Genomic DNA, 24297 nt, shown 5'->3' with positions numbered 1-24297 from the left:
TTCCTTGGCTAATGTTAAATGCGTACGATTACAGTCATACCTTGGAAGTCAAATGCTGTTGCAGATGTCTATTCGACTTCCAAAAAGTTTGAAAACCAAAGTGCGGCTTCTGATTGGCTGCAGGAAGCAGCCAACTGGAAGCCCCGTCGGACATTCAGCTTCCAAAAGAATGTTCAAAATCTGGAACACTCATTTCCAGGTTTTGATTGTTTGGGAGCCGATTTGTTCGGGAGCCAATGCGTTCGAGATCCAAGGTATGTACTGGCCCTTTCTGTGGTTTCTAGAACTGAAGGGCATCGTCTTTTAACTGACCCAGAATACGTTTATTTGGTGCTGTTTCAATGCACACTTGGTACCTCACATTTGAACTCAGAACCCCTGTCTTCCCACCTATCCACAGGTGCAGATTGGAGGTCAATTCATGGTTTGGCTGTAAGGAAATGAGATACCTGCACCCATGCATGGCTCTTGCACAAGTGTAGTTCTGCAGCTTTCCTGAAAAATCAGGATTCCCTTTCATCTCACACACTGGCCTTGTTTGCACATAACATGTAAAGTCATGGCTTACAAATAAAGGTTTGATTTGATCATCCGAACCTTCCCTAGTGTCTTAACCATAGTTTAACCACAAATAAACCATGCTTGTGAATCAAGCATTACATGCAAGCTCAGCTCTTGTTGACCTAGATTTGAAGCATTAGTAAAACCATATAAGAGCAAAGGAGGTTGTTAGAATTGAATAAATGCTCCTGCTTATGCATTCTGCAGTGAAGTGAAGCAATCTTCTTTTTAAGGTGTTTACTTCCATGTTGCTGCATTTGGCACTTTATTTAATCTCTCTCTTTGAAAATAGTTGAAATGATGTGCTGGTTAGATTTAAAACTTTGAGGCTCTGAAAGAACATAAAGCAGATTTTTGTTTTCAGCTCAACTAATAAAGAGTCTTGCTATGAGCAAGGTGATTAGAAATTAAGAGAAACCGATGTCATGCTTTCCTTTTCTAAATGCACAAGCACTGTTTCATAGTTGGAAGTAACTTAGCAATTTCCTACATGTTATTGACGGAATACCATATTTAAAATCAAGGTGTGCATTAGATCTGATGGCACATTTACATTCAGCAGCAAATACTTTTTTTGGTTTCAAGGTTCTGAAAATTGAGGTGCATGTTAGATTCGATGGCACATTAGACTCAAGTAAACACGACATTTGAAGCCGTTTTGGCTCAGAATAAGTTGGGTGCCTTACAGACTGCTTTCACAATAAAAAATGCTGATTCCTATAGAAATTTACAGTTCATCAATGAATGTATGGTATGAGTTGCAGGTCAGGTTTCTGTTTCAGTTGTTAAATGATTTCTCCCTGCTGAGCTCCCTCTCTCTCCCTCCTAACACCCTGTGCAGAATATCATCTCCCACACCCACCAAGCTCTGCCAAATTCAAACTTGGACAGGCAAAACAACTTTCCAACATGATTGAATTCACAGAGGCTAAAGGAAAAATGCTCCTTCTAGTCTATCATTTATTTTTATTATTTGAAAAAAGCTATTTTTCAAATGCCTTCAGGGTGCCTAACTGAACATTTCACAATTTAAAAAGGAAACAAAAAATAGCAATTACCCATGGATTGCAAGATAAAGTATAGATTTGGCTCACAAATATTTTTACTTTGGTTGTTTACCAATCATGTAATGCAGTTTAGCTCTTCTAGCCCCCCCCCCAACCCAAACCTGATGTATAAAATATTTTTACATGCTTAGAAATGTGTGCATGTACAGAACTGCAGCAGTAAAACAGTTTGGGGTCAAAGAAAGAGGGCCTCTAAAATGTCATTTCTAGAGCACAACAGACAAGGATTGCGTCACAGGATGTCATCAACTCCCATCCCTATTTATAGTGTTGCTTTTAAATTAACCCAGAATGAACAACCATATAGTTTTGGGTCTGGAGAACCGATCTATAAATAACTTCTTCCTTTTTTAAAAGAGCAACTTCTGTTGTAAGTTGAGTCACCTACCCAGGGATTCTCCCAACATACAGAGGAAAATGCAGAATTGGGGACACTTCTTGTGTCCTTGGGTGAATCACTGAAATATTTTCCTGCGCGTTATATAGACTGAGGGGGACAGAATTCTGGGCTGTGCCACTTCAGATTAGAGATGGACATGAGGGTTGCATTTCTGAATGCTCATAAAGTAGCACACCAGGGAAAGAGCCTCCTTGCTCTTTGAGTTGCCAATTCAGTGCATGCAGCAAACTTTTATGTTACAGAAAGAGTTCAGTAGGTCTCTGCTTCCCTGCAGTCTAAGGTGCAGGGAAGCATCCCACAAGGTGCAACCCAAAATCTTGTCAGTTTAGTCCATGGATAGGCAAACTAAGGCCCGGGGGCCAGATCCAGCCCAATCGCATTCTAAATCCTGCCCACGGATGGTCCGGGAATCAGCATGTTTTTATATGAGTAGAATGTGTCTTTTTATTTAAAATGCATCTCTGGGTTATTTGTGGGGCATAGGAATTCATTCATTCCCCTCCCCCAAAAAAGTAGTCTGGCCCCTCACAAGACCTGAGGGACAGTAGACCAGCCCCCTGCTGAAAAAGTTTGCTGACCCTTGGTTTAGTCCACACAATGTCTAGAACTGTTCTCAGTCTCTCCCTTCTTACTTTAGCAGAGTGATGCCAGTAAGTGGGTGCACTGCAATACCCCAAAGGTAATGAGAGACTGGGCATACAGGAGGAGACTAACTTACAGCTCCTCCTCATGATGGTTTCATTCCTGGAAGCTTGGGCAACCCTAGTGTGGGAGTTGAAGTAGCCTTCTGTTGCTCCTTAAGGTATTTGAGCATGGCAGGGAGGAGATCCATCTGCCAGTGTGGTGCTAGTAGTGAAAGTATTGGACCTGAACCAGTGAAACCTCAGCCACCAAGCTCACCGGGTAGCCCTGGGCCTATCTCTTGGTCTAACACTGGGTTTCCCAAACAGCGGTTTCCATCTGTTGTTGGACGACAAATTCCCATCATCCCTGACCACACTGGTTCTGCTAAGCTAGGGATGGTGAGAACTGTAGTCCACAAACAGCTGGAGACCCAAGTTTGGGAAACCCTGGTCTAACCTCACATCACAGGTGTGGTATTGTAGATAAAATGGGGTGGGAAAGAGCCATGTGCACTGCCTTGAACTCTGAGGAAAGGTGAGATGTGTATGTACAGTAATCCCACAATTTATGCAGATTTAACTTGTGCACATCAGCTTGCATGCATTCAGCTTTACGTGTTGGCAAAAAAATGTTTAAAATTGAAAGGGGGCTGAAAGGGGGTGGGCATTCAGGGGGGAAAAAGACATTTGCATTGGCACTTGCCAATGTGTTTTGACTATTTTGGCTTCAGATGTGACCCCCAAAATGTAACCCGTGCATAAGTTGCGGACTAACTGTATTAAAATAAACTGCTAGGAGCCACAGGTACAGTGGTGCCCCGCAAGACGAATGCCTCGCAAGACGGAAAACTCACTAGACGAAAGGGTTTTCCGTTTTGGAGGTGCTTCGCAAAACGAATTTCCTATGGGCTTGCTTCGCAAGACGAAAATGTCTTGCGAGTTCCTGCGGGTTTTTTCCCCTCCCCCCCTTTTTCTAAGCCGCTTATCCGCTAAGCCGCTAAAAGCCGCTAAACCGCTAATAGCGCTAATCCGCTAAGCCGTCAATGGGCTTGCTTTGCAAGCCAAAAAAACCGCTAGACGAAGAGAATCGCGGAACGGATTCTTTTCGTCTTGCGAGGCACCACTGTACATCACTTCCCTTATTGTCTTTAAAAGCATGAAAAAGCATCTGGGTGGATGGATGTTAAATGAATCAGCAGTTCAGATTGATCTTTACTCCAAAGAAACCTGGCACATCATGGCTGGAGCAGGTTCCTTTTAAAGCATGCTCAAGCAAAGGCCATCAAAGCAGATGGTGATTATTGAAGTAAAATAATTGCAGGAGAGCTTCATTTGGGAGAAAAACAGATAAAGCAAAAAGAAGTTGGGTGTTACGGGAGCTAAACTGGGAATAATTTGCAAACATGCTTGGATTTGTTGACTGTAATAATCAGTCTGAAGGGATTGACTAGGTTTTTTAAGTTTATAGAACTGAAGATTCTTGGGACAAAGTCCTCTGTCTTATGCATAGCTTGGATGACACACAGTCCTTTTGGCAAACAGTACAGTCACGTTTCAGAGTTTCTTCTCTTGAGTGGTGCGGTATGAAATTTTAATGCTGAATTGTCTCACTGAGATTGTGGAAGTTTCCACAGCAAGAAAAGATTTCTTTTTCTGTTGCAACCAGATATATCCCCGTTTCAAGCTGCTGAACAGAGGCAATAAAACAGCAGAAGTCAACAAAATAAATGTGAAAGTATTATTTGCTATTGCTACCGAGCTGTGTATTACTGTATAGGCTGACTTGCAAATGCCTCTATTGTGCCAAGGTGGTTTGTGCATGGAAAAAAGTCCTGATTACTGCAAGGACTCTTAAGAGGCGGGTGCAGTTTATTTCCAGCTCTGCCCCAAGTTGGCATTGCTCTGCTGGATCCTAGTCTGTGAGGGCTGGGGCGCTTGTGTCAGGATTGGATAGTAAGGAGCTATAGGGTTTTGGGGTTCTGTCTCTTGTCCATACTGCAGCACTATCCCAAAGGGCAGCAGTTGACTTTTCCCCATGTGAGCAAATGGCAATCCTTCATTTATGGGGCAGGAAGGAAAGGGATGCATTTAGGACACTTGGAATGGGGACCAAACCTGTTTTCTGGCCCAATGAGAGTCAAGCACTTTCTCCCCCTCCCAAAAGCTTTATCAGTGGTTTTCATTGGCCACCCCTGCAGCATGGTAGAGAGTTGCAAACTGGATTTTAGATTCAAGTGGGACCAGAAGCAAATTGCTGGAGTGTGGAATGCTCCTGCTTAGGGTGCCATCCAGCTATGTCTTCTTTCAGGGTATTTCATTCCATTCTTCCGCCCCCTGATTTACCTCTCCTTTCCTCCTCCCCCCCCCAAAAAAAAAACCATTTAATGTGCTCAGACCTCATACATCTGTTTTGGACTCTTCCCCCACTTTTCTGTTATACAGTGGTACCTCAGGTTACATACGCTTCAGGTTAAAGACTCCACTAACCCAGAAATAGTGCTTCAGGTTAAGAACTTTGCTTCAGGATGAGAACAGAAATCGTGCTCTGGCGGCGTGACGGCAGCAGGAGGCCCCATTAGCTAAAGTGGTGCTTCAGGTTTCAGGTTAAGTACGACCTCCAGAACAAATTAAGTACTTAACCTGAGGTAGCACTGTAATTTTTGGTACTTCTGCAAGCTTGGAGTTCCTCCATGCCTGCTGAAATCTCCTTTGTGTGAATGATGCCATTTGGACTACACAAAGACCCGTGCTCAGAGCTTGCTATGCCATATCTATGATTACCTTGCTTGAAACCATTGGTTCTTCAGAATATTCCTCCCAAATGCTCCTCTTTTATTGCACCTCTTGGTTGTCCCTATTTTTTCGCTGCTTTGACATCTTTTCTGCCTCTTTGTTTTTTGTTTATGAAACCATGTTGGGAATAGTGATCCCGCAGCCTAGAGTCACATGGCCAGAGTGGTGGCGCCGTCGTAGCCCGTCTGCTTTGGTTATGTAGTGATGCCATGAAATCAATTCAAAGTTGAAGGCCGTGTTTCCTGAAGTCCCTCTGAATGGGTGGCTGCCTTTGCCCATGTGTGTAGCGTCCTGGAAAAAAATATATGTAAAAGAGGGAGCTTTTTGTAGGGGAGGGAGTTTGTGGTAAGTACCCAATATCAGTTTCTCCTCAGTTTTTAAAGAAAGAAAGGCAGTAGTAAAGACAAAAACACAACAATGTTTAAATGTCACAAGTTAATGTACTCAGTACTCCATGTCGGGCTGGTGGGTGGGAAGGTAAAAATGATTTCTGGACTTGAGTCTGGCAGTATCAGGCCTTCTTATAACTTTGGTTGACACATGGATTCAGCTGGCCAGGAGAAGACTCATCAATGCCAGGAATTACATTTTGAAAGTGGATGAATGTGCTGCAGAAAGCATAGCCAAAAGGCAGATGGCTCTAATCCACCATATACACGCAAACGTTGGAAGAATTGTTATTAATTATGCACATTATAACTTTCAAATTAACTTCAGCTTATATGTTTCCAGTGCAGTTCTTTTGAGCAAGACAGCCTGCCTGTGTCTCCTAAAGAGCCAGCATAGTTTGGTACAGTGGTTTGAAACTTCTTGAGCCAGGGGGCAAATTTGAAATTTTTAAAGAATTTTGTGGGCACCAGTCACAAAATGGCTACCACAAGATGGCGTGGCTTGACACAAAATGGCTGCTGTGAGGGTGTGGTTGACACAGAACTGGGAGTACTAGTATTCCTAAATAGCAAAGCATCAACTGATTGGGAGACCAGGGAGGGTTTAAATCTCTGCTTGGTCATGAAGTTCATGGGGCAATTTTCCGTCATTCACTCTCTTTCAGCCTAACCTATCTCATTGGGGATAGTGGGGACGGGGGGAACTATGAATGCCAGCTTGAGCTGCCTGGAAGATATAGTTGGCATGCGTCTATCTCGAGAGACAATGGAATGCATCTCTGGGGGTGAAGTAAAACCACTGTGTTAGCAGCACCGAAGTGACCTCCCCAGGGCATAAGCTTGGGTAGTGTGAACAGTCCTGAGACCTACAGGTATACAGTGGTACCTTGGTTTAAGAACAGCTTAGTTTATGAACAACTTGGATTAAGAACGCTGCAAACTGGAAGTAGGTGTTTTGGTTTGTGAACTTTGCCTTGGAATAAGAAGATGTTTTGCTTCCTGTTGAGTGTGTTCCATTTGTAAATTGAGTCCCCCGCTGCTATGGGAAAGCACGCCTTGGTTTAAGAACGCTTTGGTTTAAGAACGGACTTCCGGAACAGATTAAGTTTGTAAACCAAGGTACCACTGAAAAGGCAGTGTAAAAATGTAATTAATAGTAATAACAACTTGTTTCTGTCAAAATGTTAAAAAAATTACCCTGAACTTCTCACCATTCTCATTAATGATTATTATTTGCACGTTTTATGCATCATCTCATTTGGCCCATAGGCTGTCTCTCTGCCCTTGAAGGGTGTTTCAAGATGGGCAGCTTCCTGTGCTTTTATTTCAACAACATGGAAAAGCAAAAAAAATATGGCTATTACTTTGGCCCTGCAATTGTGGTCTATGGAACAGATTGGCAAGGGCGGGCAGGGCGGGAGTTGCAGCTTTGTTGGGGGTTGGGGGTGGCCTGGGGCACCGATCCACCTTCCTCCTGCACTGCTGTGCGGATGACCCTTACCCAGACTGGAATGCCAGATCCCTGTGGTTAAAATAATAATGATGTGAATGGGACACGAAGGGCCCATTTTCTTCTAGGTTAAATGTGGATGTTTATGATGATCTCTGGAGCATTTGCGCAGATACATTTGCACGTATCTGAAATAGCTTTCTCGAGCAATAGCTTGTTTAGTGCTGCCATCTAATGAGCTCCCTTCAACTGACTTGCCTGCAGAATGGCTGATTCTCTTCTGTTCTGCCTGCCCAGCAGTCCTCTGTTTCTTGCCTAAACCTGCCTGAAGGCAGTGTTGTTCTAAGGCTCTGAAATGCCACGTGCCTTGTAGAAAAGCATCCCAACCAAGTTTGTGGTTCTGTTTCTGCCAAGGTGCCATACGCCTTCGGCTTGCATAAAGGCAGGTAGACCTAGAGTCTGCAGATGGTGTCTTATAGATTATTTATTTAAAAACAGGATGGCACAAGGACTCTGAGAGATCATACCTTGGCATGCCCACCCCCTTTCATAAAATGTCTTGGGATATTATATTGTGCACAGCACAGTGTTCCTTAGGGAAGAAGTCTGCATAAGGCAGGGTTTGCCGAATATGCCCCTTAAGAATAATAGAATTGTAGAGTTGGAAAGCATCCAGGACAGATTGACAGAGTACTGGTCACTATCACAATCCCTTGGTGCCAGCCCAATAGTGGGGAGGGACTAATGGCTGTGGCAAATGGGATGTCCTACTAGCCCAATGGGATGGGACTGGACTACCATCTTCCATGCGCTCCTCATGTGCATGTGGTCCTCCGCCTCCCATAAAACTAGTTCTAAGTCCTTTCCAGACTAGTAAGGCACCAGGTTAATCATCTGGTTTCTCAGTCCACCCCCCCCCTCCAGATACAGTCGTACCTTGTTTTGCAACCGGGATCCGTTCCGGAGCCCCAGATGCTAGACGAAAAGGATGCACGACAAAACGCCACTCTGCACGCGCACATGGAGCGGTTTGCGCTTCTGTGAGAGCGGCAAACCAGGAAGTAACCAGTTCCGGTACTTCCAGGTTTGCCGTGAACGTTTGCCGAAATGGATGCTCGACGAGGCGGACTCAAAACGAGGTACCACTGTACTTATTGTCCATTAGCTTAATTAGACCATTAGCTGAATAAGTGTTGGCATTTCATGCAGCAGAAAGCCGCAGTTCCTACAGCTCTGTGATGTTTTTCTACTATTTCATTCAGCTCTCTAAATAATAGACACTCTCAAAAGGCTGCATTTTATTAGCGGGGGGGGGGGGGCGGCACTATTCCTACCTCTTTTCCCCAACCACGACTCGTAAATGTACCTAATTCATAGGAACTGCACCAATTCATATTTTCCTGGAACAATAGCAATCAGAGAATGGCTCAAGCCCAGAGAATGTATCTGGAGTTGTCTGATGTAGTTCCATCTCTGAAGATATGCAGGTCTGAGCCTGGCTAGTACCTCAGCAGGAGACTGTCTGGAGGAAAGGTGGGATTTAAAAGGAAATACTTTAAACACACGCAGCACTTAGTAGTCAAGCACCTATTTTTTGATCAAGTCAATAGTTTTTCAGGAAGGTCGCTTCTAAGAAGTAGGGCTTTGAGGGACTGCTGTCCTGCCTCTAAATAGACCCTTATCAAAGCAAAGTTAGGAACAGGAGGATGGAGGAGATAAGGTGGCACTCATTTAGAGGCTAAATTTTGCACATAGGTTGCCAGTTGCCGCTAACCCCAAACATGGATGAAAGTTGCACCTCCGTAAGAAAACTTCCGTCTGAGGTTGAAATTTTATTTTTACATGTGTTATGTTCCAGTCCCTTCTCAAGGGCACATAGGCAATGTTTCAATTAAACCAAGCCTCAGATATACAATATTATTGCATGGCACGCCTTCTTTTTCAAAATCTGACAAGTCGCAAAAAAAGAAAAGAAAAAGCCCTTATTGTTTTGACCCAGGCTTGAAATCTTGTTCCAGAGAGTATCTTGGAGCTCAACAGAAATCCCCACCTCCAACCACATGTCTTCAGTTTCTGACCACTGGCTCCTCTTCTCATTTACAGAGTGGAAGCTGCGAGGGGGAGATTTTCAGTGGAGAAGTGGAACTGAGAAAGAGCAGAATATGTCATAGACACAGAATCATAGAATCTTAAGAGTTGGAAGGGACCCAAGGGTCATCTAGTCCAGCCCCCTTACAATGCAAGAATGTCAACTAAAGCATCCATGGCCATCCAGCCTCTGCTTAAAAACCTCCAAGGAAGGAGAGTCCACAACCTCTCAAGGGAGAGGTGTTTTTGTTTTGCTTTAAAAGTACATTTGCTGTGCTACAGCAGCAAAGCATTATTATAATAATAATAACCATTAAGAAATTATATACCACCCTTCTTCAAAAGGCCACCTCTTTTTTTTTTACAGCATAGCAACATAAACCACCTAATGCAAATACATAGCATAATCTTCATTAAATACAAAAAGCAGAATATAATTATATAAACACGGTTCATAATAATTAGCAATGTATAATCATGCATAATCCTGAAAGTATACTTAATAGTACATAATAAGCATCAGGGTCAATTTTTTCACCCTGTCAACTTTCTTTTGGGGGGGGGGGAATTGGTGGTGTTTAATAAATAAGTCTGCCCAGCAGCAAACCCTAGAACTCTTCCCCCCTACAAACACAAGAGCCTAATAACATCGGAAGTTATTATCTGCTCATCTCAGGTACAACTAATTCACTTTAATTGCCCAGATCTAAGTTTCTTGTATGCACTTGAATCCCTCCCACAAAATACTGGCAGTCTGAGGTTGATGCCAGGATCATGAGCAGGCCGCGGAACACAACGTGAGGTCCCCAGCTCTTGGAAACCCATGAAGGGTTAAGAAGAATGACAGAGTTGGTTCCCTGCGCGGTGAGATGAGGAGACTTCTACTTGCACAGCCAGGGCAGCGTATTACTCAACATGTTAATTAAATTAAATCAGAACTTGTTTTGAATTGAGTGGGAAAGTATCAGGCGAAGAGAACTCGAGCCATTCCTGGCTCAGTTGTTGCAAAAAGAAGCTATATAAATGGGTGGCCAGCCCACAACTTGCTGTTTTCCCAGGCAGCAAGCATTTGGTTGTGCTTTTCTGTATGTTTCCTCGTCCACAATCTTCACCACTTGGGAAACAATTCGCATTAGTTCTTCATGCATTTCTGCCTTTTCTGTCCAAGAAGCTTGACATAACGTACGTGTGTGTGTTTGTTAACTTGGCAGGGCTTCATTTCCTTCCCTGCCCTCCCCTCTTCTTTTTGGAACTTGCTACAATATATTTTTCTGATAACTTTCCATGAACTGCAGCATTGTTAATGACTTTTGGAGCCCTTAAACAAATTGCTTATGTGTGTAGAATGTGCTTCTCTGCCCATATGTGGGGGGAAACAAAAACCCTTTGGGTTCTTTTGTCCAGTCTTACAGCAGGCTTGCAGATGGCTTGGTCACCTGTGGCGAGTAGGATTGCTTTCAGGCAGGGGCGCTTCACAAACATATTGTTTTGCGGAAATACTGAGTTAGGCGAAATTGCATACAAATAACTGTTAGGGGAAATTTGCACTAAAATGTTGATGAATTTTCATGGGGCTTTTTTTTTTTTAAAGCTACAAGCGGATGTGGAAATACAGTTAAGTCGATTTAAGATTTGGAAAAATGAGAAACTGAAGTAAAGCTAAATGGACGGATTCACCTCTCCCTAATTTACACAGTGTGGTTTTGTATTAATGGTGTACGATTATCACCTCTCTCTGCAAATTCCATTGGAGTAAATATTTTTCTTTAAAAAAAAAAGCGAATAAAAACAGATATTTAAAAGTGAGTGGCTTCTTGCTGGGATCATTGTTTTGACCATGCTGCGAGCTACAATAGTGGGGAGCTTGCCTGGCAAGCTGGACTGGTTTCCAACATCCTAGGAATTCACAGTCTAGCTGTTGCTCCTCCTCTGGGTATTTTCCAAGCTCTGCCCTCTTCTAGCACCACCCATTCTATTCAGTATGTCATACCTGATGATTTGAGGTAGTGCTATTTGAAATTGACGTGCTGTGGATGTTCTTAGAGGTACTGCATGGTAGGTGAATCTTTGCCCCAGCCCCACAACAGGAGGAGGGCCAGGCCATATAGGTAAGAATCATAGAATCTTGAAGGGACCCAAGGGTCATCTAGTCCAACCCCCTGCAATGCGGGAATCTCCATGACAGATGACCATCCAACCTCTGCTTTAAAACCTCCAAGGAAGGAGAGTCCACAACCTCCCAAGGGAGACTGTTCCAATGTAAAAAGCTCTTACCGTCAGAAAGTTTCTCCCTAAGTTTAGTTGGAATCTCCTTTCTTGTGGCTTGAAGTCCCTGGTTCGAGTCCTACCTTCTAGAGGAGGAGAAAAGAAGCTTGCTCCATCTTCCATGTGACAGCCCTTGAGATATTTGAAGACGGCTGCGGGTGGCGTTGTGGGTTAAACCACAGAGCCTAGGACTTGCCGATCAGAAGGTCGGCGGTTCGAATCCCCGTGACGGGGTGAGCTCCCGTTGCTCAGTCCCTGCTCCTGCCAACCTAGCAATTCGAAAGCACGTCAAAGTGCAAGTAGATAAATAGGTACCGCTCCGGCGGGAAGGTAAACGGCGTTTCCATGCGCTGCTCTGGTTTGCCAGAAGCGGCTTAGTCCTGCTGGCCACATGACCCGGAAGCTGTATGCCAGCTCCCTCGGCCAATAAAGCAAGATGAGCACCGCAACCCCAGAGTCTGTCACGACTGGACCTAATGGTCAGGGGTCCCTTTACCTTTATCATACCTTCTCTCAGTCTCCTCTTTTCCGGGCTAAACGTACCCAGCTCCTTCAATCATTCCTCATAAGGCTTGGCTTCTAGAAGTGCTCCATCTCTTCATACAGAATTGAGTGAAGACACAACCTTGCCCCTTTTGCCTGGGAAGGGCTGTAGCATTTGCTTTGCATGCATAGGGTCCCAGGTTTGATCCCTGGCACCTCCAAATAGGGCAGGAAGTGTTCCCTGCCTGAAACCCTGGAGAGAGCTACAGCAAGTCCGTGGAGACAGTACTGAGCCAGATGGACCAATGGTTCTGACTCAATATAGGGCGGGCTTTCTAGGCATAATATTTTGAAAGCATGGTAATTCTTGCATCTGCTATTTCTTCTGCAGGAAAAGAAAATCAGAGTGTCTCTGCCTTTGACAAGAGGACCAAGTGCCTTTATACCAGAAAAGGAAGTAAGTTTATTTCCCCCACCTTAAATGTGCAATATTGATGATGGGACAGATTCCTGTTGAATGATGTCTCCCCCCCCCCTGCACCCTATGTTTCTTCCTGAGTGTCTAAACAGCTTTGACCCCAGGTTTATATCAGGCAGGTGACCGCTTGGCTTAAATTTCTTGGATGAGAATTCCAGAAGGGAAACTCGCCTGGGAAACTCACCTGCTCAGCTCAGTCACATGACCTGGCAACCTGGCATAGAACGCTGATTTAAAGGCTTGTTTTCCATCTGCCAGGCTTAGGCAGAGCAGTAGGCACTACCCCTGCTGCTGAACGAGGCTTGAGATCTGGTGTAAACATACGCTTACACCTACGTTCTTTAAGGCAGCTTCTTGGGCATGCAAGTATGCATTCCGCTGTATGTTTCTGCAGGCTTTTTTTCTACTGAATGTTTATTTGCTAAAAAGATTTCTGGATGCACGGAATTGTTAAAAACCCTTTAATAAAGTAGGCTGTGATTATAGAAGTTTGTACAACAGTAGATATTCTGTAGAGGCCATCTCACCAGTGAGTTCTACAAAGATGGAGTAAACCACCATTTGAACTTAGTTTGTGGTTGTTATGGTTGTTGTAGTTGTTTGTTTTTGAAATGGTCAGCTCCTTGAGGGTCTCATAAAAAAGGTGATGAAAATTAATAATAATAATAATAATAATAATAATAATAATAATAATAATAGCAGCACCTTTATTGTCAATGTACAGTCTGTGTACAATGAAATTAACCGAGCCTCCCCCCCAAAAAACACCCAGTCTCATTGCACTCTGTGTGCTTGTCACACAACACACCAACCCCAAAAGTCAGTTGCACTATATTATTTTCCATTCCGCAGCTTAACAGCCCACGGATAGAAACTGTTTTTTAGCCTGTTGGTACAACTGATTATAGTACAGTATAGAGGTAAATATAAGTATCCTCCCTAGCTAGCTTGTTTTGCTTATGTTCCCTGTAGGTTATCCAAGCCAACAGTCTGAATGAACGCATGCACCTGCTTGTGGAAGAATATTCTACATCGGGCCGCCTAGACAACATCACCCAGGTCATGAGTTTACACACTCAATACCTGGAGTCTTTCCTTCGCAGCCAATTCTATATGTTGCGTATGGACGGGCCTCTTCCTTTGCCCTACCGGCACTACATTGCAATCATGGTATGTACTCAGAAACTCTACCTCTTATTGACATTTGTATCCTTTCCAGCACTTCTGTAAATCAAACCAACATTTATTTGTTTCACTTTGTGAGGGTTTAAAAAGAAAAGAAAAAAGGTGAGATCTCACAAGTCTGGCATTTTTAAGAGCTTTAAATTCCAGCAGCTGGACTTGAGGCAGGATCGAGCCTGGCTTCAGAAGAAAGGCACCAATCCCAGAGTATTAAGGGATTTATACCACAGCTTGCATCCCAAGGTGATTGACATGCAGCCACATATGAATTTGCTTCCCTGCAATCAATTACATGGACCATGTGCCGGATACTATTATAAAATACATATTTCACACAAAGGAACACTCAGCGCTGCACTCTGAATAAATTTTATGGATTAGGTTATTCAGTAAATAAAATTTATTTATTTACAGAATAAATTTATAAATTCTCAGCAGTGATCTGCTTCCCTTGGAACCTCAGGCCCAAGGCAAAATGTGGTCCCCCAGGCCTCTCTGTCTGGCTGTTTGACCTCTCCTCAGAGCACTCCCCTCATTGGCCTTACTTTCCACACCAGGTGTCTTTGTGTTCTTGCCTGGCTGGAATATGTCATGGCTCAGTAAGGACCTGAACTTAAACTTCTCCAGTCCAGGCCCAGCAGTTGAGCCACCACACACCACCTGCTTCTCTTTAAATTTCCATTTAAAATAAATAAAATGCAACACATAGTCCTTAAATAGCCAAATCCTGCAAGTAGTCAAAATATATCACTTAGCGTTAAATGTTCAAAGTGTTTCACATATATTAGTCTTGTCAACAACAAATCTATGAAGTCCTGTAAAATGAATCAATATTCTTATCCCATAGTGCAGATGGGAGGACTGAGGCTGAAAGCTGGTGGCTTTCCCAAGGCCATGTTTTGAATTCACGGCAAGATTTGAACTAGGGATTTGGCTGGGAGTGTCCTGGCTCCTCTGCTAGGGCATACTTGCAGACGCTCAGTATGCACATTTATCACTTGCTTGATTTTAAAAACCATGCTTTTCAAAACAGGTTTCTTGCTCTATCATCTGCCTTTCTGTCAGAGAAAATGAACTGGAATTTATTGCACATGTGTTTATGACAATGCATTTTTCTCTCTTGTGCCTGCGCCCTCCTCCTTTCCTCAAGGAGAGTAGGCAGGTTTCAATCAGCTCACTTTCATCTTTGTTTCCGACTCCAGGCTGCTGCCAGGCATCAGTGTTCCTACCTTATAAACATGCATGTGGATGAGTTCCTGAAGACTGGAGGGATCCCAGAATGGCTGAATGGCTTGGAATATGTTCCACAAAGACTGAAAAACCTGAATGAAATCAATAAGCTTCTTGCACATCGACCCTGGCTAGTTTCAAAAGAGCACATTCAGGTATTTACTACAAATGAGAAACGCTCCAGTATTTGCATATGTGTAAATTATTACAGTGTCTATGTGTGCGTGGTTGTTTTTTAAAAGGAATAAGATCTGGGAAGGAGGGAATCTCATTCTAACGTCTTCTTTTTTAACCTGGTGAACTTGGCTTGGGTTTGTTTGTTTGAGTTTCTTGGAGCCAATTTCTTTGTAGGGACTTTCTTCTGCAGTGGGCCTGCCTAGGAATCCTATTTAAGCTTTTTTCAGAAGAGTGGTGTGATGGCTAAGTAGTTTTTGCTCAAGCAATAACAGGGGGAGAGAGAGAAGTCAGTCATTTTTTAAAAAGAGCATCCAGGATACAGAAACGGCCACTTACAATCCTGGTTAAAGGCACAAGAGCCCATAGGAGCATAGGAAAGTGCCTTAGGCCAGTGGTCCACCTTGGTATATCTAGCTCAGTAATGTCTACACTGGCTGGCAGTGGCTCTGCGAAGTGTCAGGCAGGGGACATTCCCAGTCCTACATGGATTTGGTACAGATTGACCTTGAGATAATGTGTATACAAAGCAGATGTTCTGTCACTGAGCTATGGCCCTTCCCATCTGTTGCCCAGAAAAAGGCAAGGGTTGGGAAAGGCTGGTAGTGCCTAAATAGTGCTTACTTGTGACTTTTTAAAAGATGTATTTTATTTATACTTTTCAGATATATACATTTCACTAATTTAACAATCATGTTGACATTTTAAAACTTGGCTTCTTTCCCCCTCTTTCTGTGGTTCCTTAAATTTATTTTTAATATCTTCTGCATATCCAAATTAACTTAACATGCTCATTTATTTATCTTCTTTATATATATACCCTTATGTCGCTGCAGGTTATTACAATAATCCTGCCAGTGTTTCTATTTGTTTACAATCCATATGTAAATATTCAATAAGCCATTTCCATTCTTTTATAAAAAGTTTGTTATCTTGATTTCTTACTCTTTTGGTAAGTTTTGCCATTTCTGGGTATTCCATAAGTTTTTGTATCCATTCTTCATTCTCTGGGACTTCTTCTTCTTTCCATTTTGGGGCAAGTAACATTACTGCTGTAGTCGCATACATGAATAAATTTCTATACAATTTAGGTAGTTCTGTCCCTATAATTTCCAAGAGAAAGGCTTCTGGGTTTTTTTTTACAAGTGTTATTTTTGACATCCTTTTCATTTCATTGTATAACATTTCCCAGTAAACCTTAACCTTCCTACAAGACCACCACATACGATAAAAATAACCTTCTTTCTCTCTACATTTCCAACACTTATTTGATTTAGTTTTATACATTTTTGCCAGTTTACTTGGTGTTAGATGCCATCGATATATCACTTTCATATAATTTTCTCTTAAACTATAGCATGCTGTAAATTTTATATCCCTTGTGACTTGGCAGCCTTCTGGCATCATTTGATACTGATGCTCCCAACTTACCCCTATCAGAATGGAAACTTGGAAGAGACCAGACAACTTTTGCCTTCCTGCCACTGGAATATTCCGGCTCCTTCCTGTGTCTGCATCTAACATATATGCATATGTCTTCCTTTTTTCGTCTGTTTCAGAAACTTGTCAAGACAGGGGAAAATAATTGGTCTCTTCCGGAACTGGTGCATGCTGTGGTCCTCTTGGCACACTACCATGCCTTGGCAAGCTTTGTCTTTGGTAGTGGCATCAATCCAGAGAGAGATCTCGATACCTCGAACGGCTACAGGCTCATATCAGTTAACAATTTCTGTGTCTGCGACCTTGCCAACGACAACAACATCGAAAACGCGTCCCTCATTAGTAACAACTTTGGGGTTAGTTTTGCCAGATTTTTTTTTCTTTAATTCCCATTTTGCTTGTCCCACTTTTCTTTCTTTCTTTCTTTCTTTTTTTTTTTGGAAGGGGTTTGCAGGGTGGAGAGGAGGTACGTTTACTGCTTGTGGTTGAGAGATCAGCTTTTTCCTGTGTTTGTCAGGGCTGGGGAATATGGAGCTGAAAGGCAAACCCCAGAAGAATTGGGATCCGAGTTGGGTGGGGTGTTGCGGGCAGATCCGAAAGAGAGGTCAGTTGAGAGGCAAGCTAGCTCTGCAGGGCAGACTCGAGATGTCCGTTTCAGGGGAGGGGACGCAACACTGGACTGCAAATGCAGCACTAACATGAAATACATTTCTCTTTCGCAAATCGTAAGTGGTGCAAACTCTCACCGGAACACCACTTTGCTACTGCTGGTCTATGGCCATAATAAACTGATTGAACACTACTTTGCTCCTCCCTCCTGGCCCCATTTCCCCACACCTTGGTGTCTTCACTGGAACCAGCAAAATGACAGGCAGTTTTGAAAAGAGCCTTATTCTCTTGCCCAGGCAGTGTCTGAGGTTGCATCTGAAAGCACTTAATAGCCATGTGAGGTCAGGAGGAATCAGTGGGTTGCTGGGAGGGGCAGACCCATGCCAGAACATGGGAGGATCATGTTACTCCTTTCTTCTCTGTTGCTCAGTTCTTCTCCTCCCAACATCTGGATGATCATAAACATTTTCATCCTTAGGATGACCAAATTCTCCTCTGCTACCGTTTTTATTGCAAATGACAAGAGTCTAGTTCCATCCTGCCAACCAGAGCCTGTCCCTTTTGTACAGCCCTAAACAGCAAACCTTTCTAGAGGAAGGAGCTACAAAGAGCTCTTAGGTTCTTCCAGACGAGTAAAAATTGCCATTTCTAAGATGGCTTTCACATTCCTTACCAAGGATTCTGCTGGCCATATAAATCATGCAGTTACGTTTATGAAATGTCAGTAGGCAGAGGTAATGAATGGTTTTCATGCTGTAATAGTGACTTACTTACAAAACAAAAAGCGGCTTTCTCAAATGATGTGTCACAACCTCTTTGGGATACTAAAAAGGGGAGATCAGATATCATTGATTGACTGGCTTAGCGTAAAGTGATACAGGTAGATTGGGGGCAAAAGTGACAGTGTGCGGACTCTTAGGGGCTGAACTGGCAAATGCACAGTGGCATATCGGACTGGAATTTGTAAAGAAGAGCCTGGCACAAAAGAACTAAAGGAACGGGCTGGGTATGGTCAGAGCTTGTGGGTTCTGCAGCTGCATTGCAAATACAGAAGGTGATTCTAGACCCAAAAACAAGCTTCCGGAGGTTCAGTGGTGCCCCGCAAGACGAATGCCCCGCAAGACGGAAAACCCGCTAGACGAAAGGGTTTTCCGTTTTGGAGGTGCTTCGCAAAACGAATTTCCTATGGGCTTGCTTCGCAAGACGAAAATGTCTTGCGAGTTCCTGCGGGTTTCCCCCCCCCCTTTTTCTAAGCCACTAAGCCGCTTATCTGCTTATCCGCTAAGCCGATAAGCTGCTAAAAGCCGCTAATAGCGCTAATCCGCTAAGCCGTCAATGGGCTTGCTTTGCAAGACGAAAAAACCGCTAGACGAAGAGACTCGCGGAACGGATTAATTTCGTCTTGCGAGGCACCACTGTTCTCTGCTTTCATTTTAAAACAAAAAGGAAGTTCCTTTCTCTTAACTGCTTTTACAATACACTTAAACATCTGTGGGCAATGCCTGCTGAAATTCCGTTAGCCAGAGGAGTGGCTGGATCAGATTGGTAGGATTCTTTAACGGGCCCCAGGAACGTTTCCATGATTTAGTCAGTGCACAAAACTTGGTGCGATTTTAAATCTGTTAGTGCATGCAGTGCACAGACCTGAGTGTCTCCCCAAAAATGTTGAGTATGGAACCGGGGGCCGGAGAGGGAATGATCTGTACTCGATCCTAAAGGATGTGATGTGTTTCTAGATCTCAGATTCTTTAAGTGAGCTGGAGGCCCTGATGGACAGAATGAAACGGCTGCAGGAGGAGAAGGAGGACGAGGAGGCCTCTCAGGAGGAAATGGATACTCGCTTTGAAAAGGAGAAGACTGAGAGCCTCCTGGTTGTCACTGAAGGTACTGCTCCTTTTCATTTTAGTTGCTTTCGTTTAATCCAGTTTTCAGAGGTTTTTCTGAAGAGCAAAAAACCCCCCAAACCAAGTTAAATAAAAACAGCTGAAAAGGAAAACAAGCATTCCACTTTCCGATGTTTGATTGGAGCCAAGTTATACATGCAGAGGAATCCATTTTCTCTGGAGTACAGCTATATGCCACGCTAGGTCAGAGGCTGCCTGTTTCATAGTATCAAAGAATTGTAGTGTCGGAAGGGACCCCGTGGATTATCTAGTAGTCCAACCCCCTGCAGTGCCCAATGTGGGGCTTGAACCCACCACCCTGAGATTGTAAGAGTCGCATGCTCTACCAGCAGAGCTATGATTGCCCCCCTGTTTAAGAACAACAACTTGCCCATAGAAAAGTACCGTATTTTTCGCCCTATAAGACGCACCTTTTCCCCTCCAAAAATGAAGGGGAAATGTGTGTGCGTGCTATGGGGCGAATGCAGGCTTTCGCTGAAGCCTGGAGAGCGAGAGAGGTCGGTGCGCACTGACCCCTCTCGCTCTCCAGGCTTTAGGAAGCTATCCGCAAGCCTTGGGAGCCCGGTGGGAGTTCCCGCGGGCTCGCAAGGCTTGCGGGCAGCAGCCTGTTCTGGGGGCTGGGGTCGGGGGAAGCTCGGGCTTCCCCCGCCCCAGCCCCGCAGCTGTGGGGGGGGGATAATTTTTTTTTATTCATTTCCCCCCAAAAAACGAGGTGCGCCCTATGGGCCAGTGCGCCCTATAGGGCAAAAAACACGGTAGCTTGACAGCCTCTAGCTTGGCCTTATTTCTGGCATGTTACTGTTAAAAAACAAAATAAACTTGTGGAGAGTTTTGGAAAATTCTCAGGCTGATTAACCACCTGTGGCAGAAGCAACGCAATATCTAGACAGCTGATCCACAGGGCCTTCTTCTGTAGGTAAATAATCCCTAGGACAGAGGTTTATTTGGGACCTTGAGAAGATTTCGAAATGGCCTTTACACACTTGACATGAATAACTGAACCATCTTTGGTGACATGTATGCCTGTTTTAACAGCAATAATATTTGCTTTGGATGCCCCAATAGCTTATAAGCATATGTGCATATAGAAAATACCTTTTTCTTATTGCATTCATGCTATAAATGTTTAGAGAAAGAGAACTCATCAGAGCTGCAGGCGAAATGCCCATAATTGTTCAGATGTTAGTGTCTGAAGTAGAATGGTGGTTTTGACATCTGGTTCAGGTGGAGTTGACATTTATTAGCAGAACATTTGCTGGGTGGAGAGTTTGGCCTTGAACACCTTAGAGCACTTTCTCCATCACACTTCTGTGCTGTTTGAGTCCCGTGTTTCCAGGTGAGTCCCAGTTCAACCCAACACGGGGCCAGTTGAGTGATGCATTAAAATGCTATAGCCATAGAGGAAGGTGGCAGTCTTGGGGAAACCAAAAAGGTTGGCGGGCAACTGTTGAAGACCAAAATGGCACATCAGCACCAGACAATCTTATGTTGGAACCAATCCAGACGCACATGATGCTTGAAGAGTTAATTTAAAGATATTGCAAAATATTTTAGATTTCGAAAGTGACTGGTGGCTAACACAGCCTAAGAAACTCAGTTAGAAAGTGGTCCATTTTTTATTTTGTGAACTAAAAATCTCCTTGTGCCTCTTAGAATGGAAGAGTTCAAAAGCAAGCAAGGAACTTTAAGGTGGAAATTATTTCACCCCAACAGTCAGCATCTAGTAGCCTAGTCATTAAAAGAAGCAGAAGCAGGCATGGACCTCCTTTCTGCATTAGTTCAAAACATATTGCAGGAACCAGGAAACAAAGGATAAGCCCAGGCTCAATAGCTCATTTTCCCCCCAACTGCACTGAGGACCCATTTGGATGGTTGCCAAGCTGATTTCTTCCCACACAGATTTATGTTTTGATTGGCTAATGAGCCAGAAGGAGGATAAAGGCAGCCTTGTGATTCTTGGATCAACTGATCCCCCCCTCCCCCCCAGTAGTGATTTTTCTAGCGGTAGACACAGGGCGCTTTCCCCACCCAGGCTCATTAGGGCTCCTGAAAGTGAGCCAGGCTGGACCATCAAGGTCAACTGCAGTAACTTTGCAACAGTCAGCTCTCCGGAAGTGTGATTAATGCACTCAAGCCGCTTGGCAGACAGGAGGCGACGAGGTGGAGATCATCTCTGGATGGGAGCAACTGGCCTTCCTTAGTACTGGTGCTGCTGAAGTTCTTCCATGGTGCTTGGTTACATAGCCATAAATCAACTTGCTGAACCCTTCCGCTCTAGCCAAATGGCTCTAATTTAAAGGGTTGGGTCGCCTGGATTTCTTTTTTCAGTGCATCTGATATCCCACAGTACATGAGGCCAGGGTGGTTCATGATTGTCCCTTACTGATTCAACAGGGCTAACAATGCTTGCTGCCAGACATGCTCAGGCTGTGGCATCTCTTGTCATGTGCATGGCTGGCAATCTTGAAACCCAGGATTGGCGTCATGAGAAAGGACCTCTGTCCTTCTGCAGGGGCTTTTCCCCTTCTAAAAGTGAACCCCAGGGCATATGCGAACACCCCACTACGATACACAACCATTTCTGTGATTTGAGGCTTATGTGTGTATATGCCTGTTCAAGCAGCCTCTGTTTAGCTGGTCCCTATCCACCCCCTTTTCTGGACTTAAAGGGGTAAAGGGGACCCCTGACCATTAGGTCCAGTCATGACCGACTCTGGGGTTGCGGCGCTCATCTCGCTTTATTGGCCGAGGGAGCCGGCGTACATCTTCCGGGTCATGTGGCCAGCATGACTAAGCCGCTTCTGGTGAACCAGAGCAGCGCACGGAAACGCCGTTTACCTTCCCGCCAGAGTGGTACCTATTTATCTACTTGCACTTTGACGTGCTTTCGAACTGCTAGGTGCGCAGGAGCAGGGACCAAGCAACGGGAGCTCACCCCGTCGCGGGGATTCGAACCGCTGACCTTCTGATGAGCAAGTCCTAGGCTCTGTGGTTTAACCCACAGCGCCACCCGCGTCTCTTTCTGGACTTAGGTCTGTTTTATTAATTATTAAATGTATAGTCCAGCTTTCCTCCAAGGAGCTCAAGCTTGCATGCATTTCTCCCTCCCTATTTTATTCTTGCAACAACCCTGTGAGGTAGATTAGACTTAGACACTGTGACTCGCCCAAAGTCACCCAGTGAGCTTCATACCTGAGTGAGGATTTGAACCCTGATCTCCGAGGTCCTTTCTAATCATTGAGGAGCAGGGCTTCCTTGCCCAGGCGTTGTGTGCATAAGGTCTTATTCAACTCTAAGGTTCTGTGTGCAGTGTGGGAGAGCACAAGACCCCCAAGCCTTGGTCCCATACCATTGCATGTATATACTGCACAGTATTCCTACTAACCAAGTATAATATTTATGATCACCTGGTTCTTAAATTTGACTTAAAATTTGACTTAAAACAGTTAAAACAATGTCTCTTAGAATAATAGAATTCTAGAGTTGGAAGGGACCCCGAGGGTCATCTAGTCCAACCCCCTGCAATTCAGGAATTTTGCCCACAGCCATCCCTGGGTGGGCTACAACCACCAGCCTTCGGGTTGGTAGCCAGACAAACTGATCCATTGCGCCACAGGAGGGCTCTTCCATTCTTGATTACTTTGAACATCTCCAGTCTGTTTCCTATCAGCTCCTTGCATTGCCTCAGGGTTAGTTAGTTAGTTAGTTAGTTAGTTAGTTAGTTAGTAATCTCACTCCTCAGATGTCTCAACATGATGTACAGAATGCAATGAAAATGCCAAAAAAAGAGAAAGTTTAAAACAATATAGCACAATAGGTAGGTTTAAAAGCAATACATAGTAGACACTCATGGCAGAAGCCACCTAGCTGGGAAAACTTGTTGGAACAAAAATGTCTTTGATTGTTTCCAGAAGACACAGCAAGTGGGTGTCTATTGTGGTTCTACAGAAATGTTATTGCTCAGAACAGGGACAGCCACACTATCCAGTTCCGGCCCTATTCATAGTTAGACCCATTGAAATTAATCCATATAAGTTAGTCATATTAATTTCAACGAGTGAGTAGGACTAGCATTGGATTCAGCCCTCAGCCTCTATTATGTGTATTCAGTGGGGAACAAATCTTGAGTGGTCTCTGTTGTTGTTGTTTTGTCTGGCACTGACCTTTAAAAGGTCAAGCGGCTAACCCAAATCAGAGCCATTGCTTTACTTCCGTATGTAGAAGTAGTGCCAGGAAGAATAAAATGGAATGCCACTCCAGAGAATACTTCCCATTAAGTACCTTATTGTTTATTTTTAATCGACAAGATTTATATACTGCTTAATTGACAAAAGAAGCTTCTAAGTGGTTTACACCTTGGAGGAGGAATGAGAAGAGTACACTTAACTGGCTTCAATATTTTTTTCCTTTGCCAGCATTTGATGATGAAATAGTTTCCACAGCCGACGTTTCGCGCTACGTTGAAGATCCTGGCTTTGGGTACAAAGACTTTGCCAGGAGGGGTGAGGAGCATCTTCCAACTTTTCGAGCCCAGGTGCGTTTAACATGGTGTAGCTTACATTTGTAACCCTCTGAAAAACCAGCTGGTTGATTGCATGAGGTCAGAATGCAAAGTTTCCAGATAGCACACTCACTATGCAGTGGCTCGGATCCAGAGAGAAGTGAATTTAAGGAGGTTTGTGGGACTTCTTCCCACCTGTAGCCATACATGTCCCCCCAAAAGCCTCAGGGGTGGGGGGGGCATTCCCTGAACATTGTGGAATGGGGGGCTGCTGAGGGAGTGGAGAATTCATCCCAAATCAGGCAGATAATCCACCCAGTTTGGGGCCACCCATGATCTGATTGAGTTCAGTTAAATACATATCACCTTGGAAGCTTCAGAAGTCCCTGGCTGTCTTGCGATGCCTTGTTAACGATGCAATCTGACTTGGAAAAACATAAGAGCCTTTCCCCAAATTACCCTGATTTGCTTTGTAATTCAAGGTACAAACAAAGCCAGTGCACACCCCTATCATCTATGTGGGTTTAATGTTCACTCTTAATATTCCTGTCACAGTTACCATAGCTGAAAAGTCATTTTCCAAAATTAAGCTGCTAAAAACTTCCACGTAATGGTCAGTGCAACCAAGTTGATTCAAGACAGGCTTTCATGACTCGCTGT

At 44.0% G+C, this 24297-nt stretch overlaps 1 protein-coding gene across 1 annotated transcript in view; it reads left to right on the top strand.

Moving 5' to 3' along the window:
* SESN3 (sestrin 3) overlaps window positions 1-24297 on the top strand; it is a 63088-nt gene that overhangs the window by 29868 nt on the left and 8923 nt on the right. Inside the window, exons 2-7 of the mRNA XM_081860512.1 lie at window positions 12511-12576; window positions 13570-13767; window positions 14982-15164; window positions 16743-16979; window positions 18969-19116; window positions 23552-23670. Of these exons, the coding sequence (XP_081716638.1) occupies window positions 12511-12576; window positions 13570-13767; window positions 14982-15164; window positions 16743-16979; window positions 18969-19116; window positions 23552-23670 (951 nt within the window). The remainder of the gene's footprint in view (window positions 1-12510; window positions 12577-13569; window positions 13768-14981; window positions 15165-16742; window positions 16980-18968; window positions 19117-23551; window positions 23671-24297) is intronic.

This window comes from Podarcis erhardii (genome assembly GCF_964252035.2).
Source record: "Podarcis erhardii genome assembly, chromosome: 4".
Taxonomy (NCBI): Eukaryota; Metazoa; Chordata; class Lepidosauria; order Squamata; family Lacertidae; genus Podarcis; species Podarcis erhardii.
This window is presented reverse-complemented; position numbering and strand designations above follow the sequence as displayed.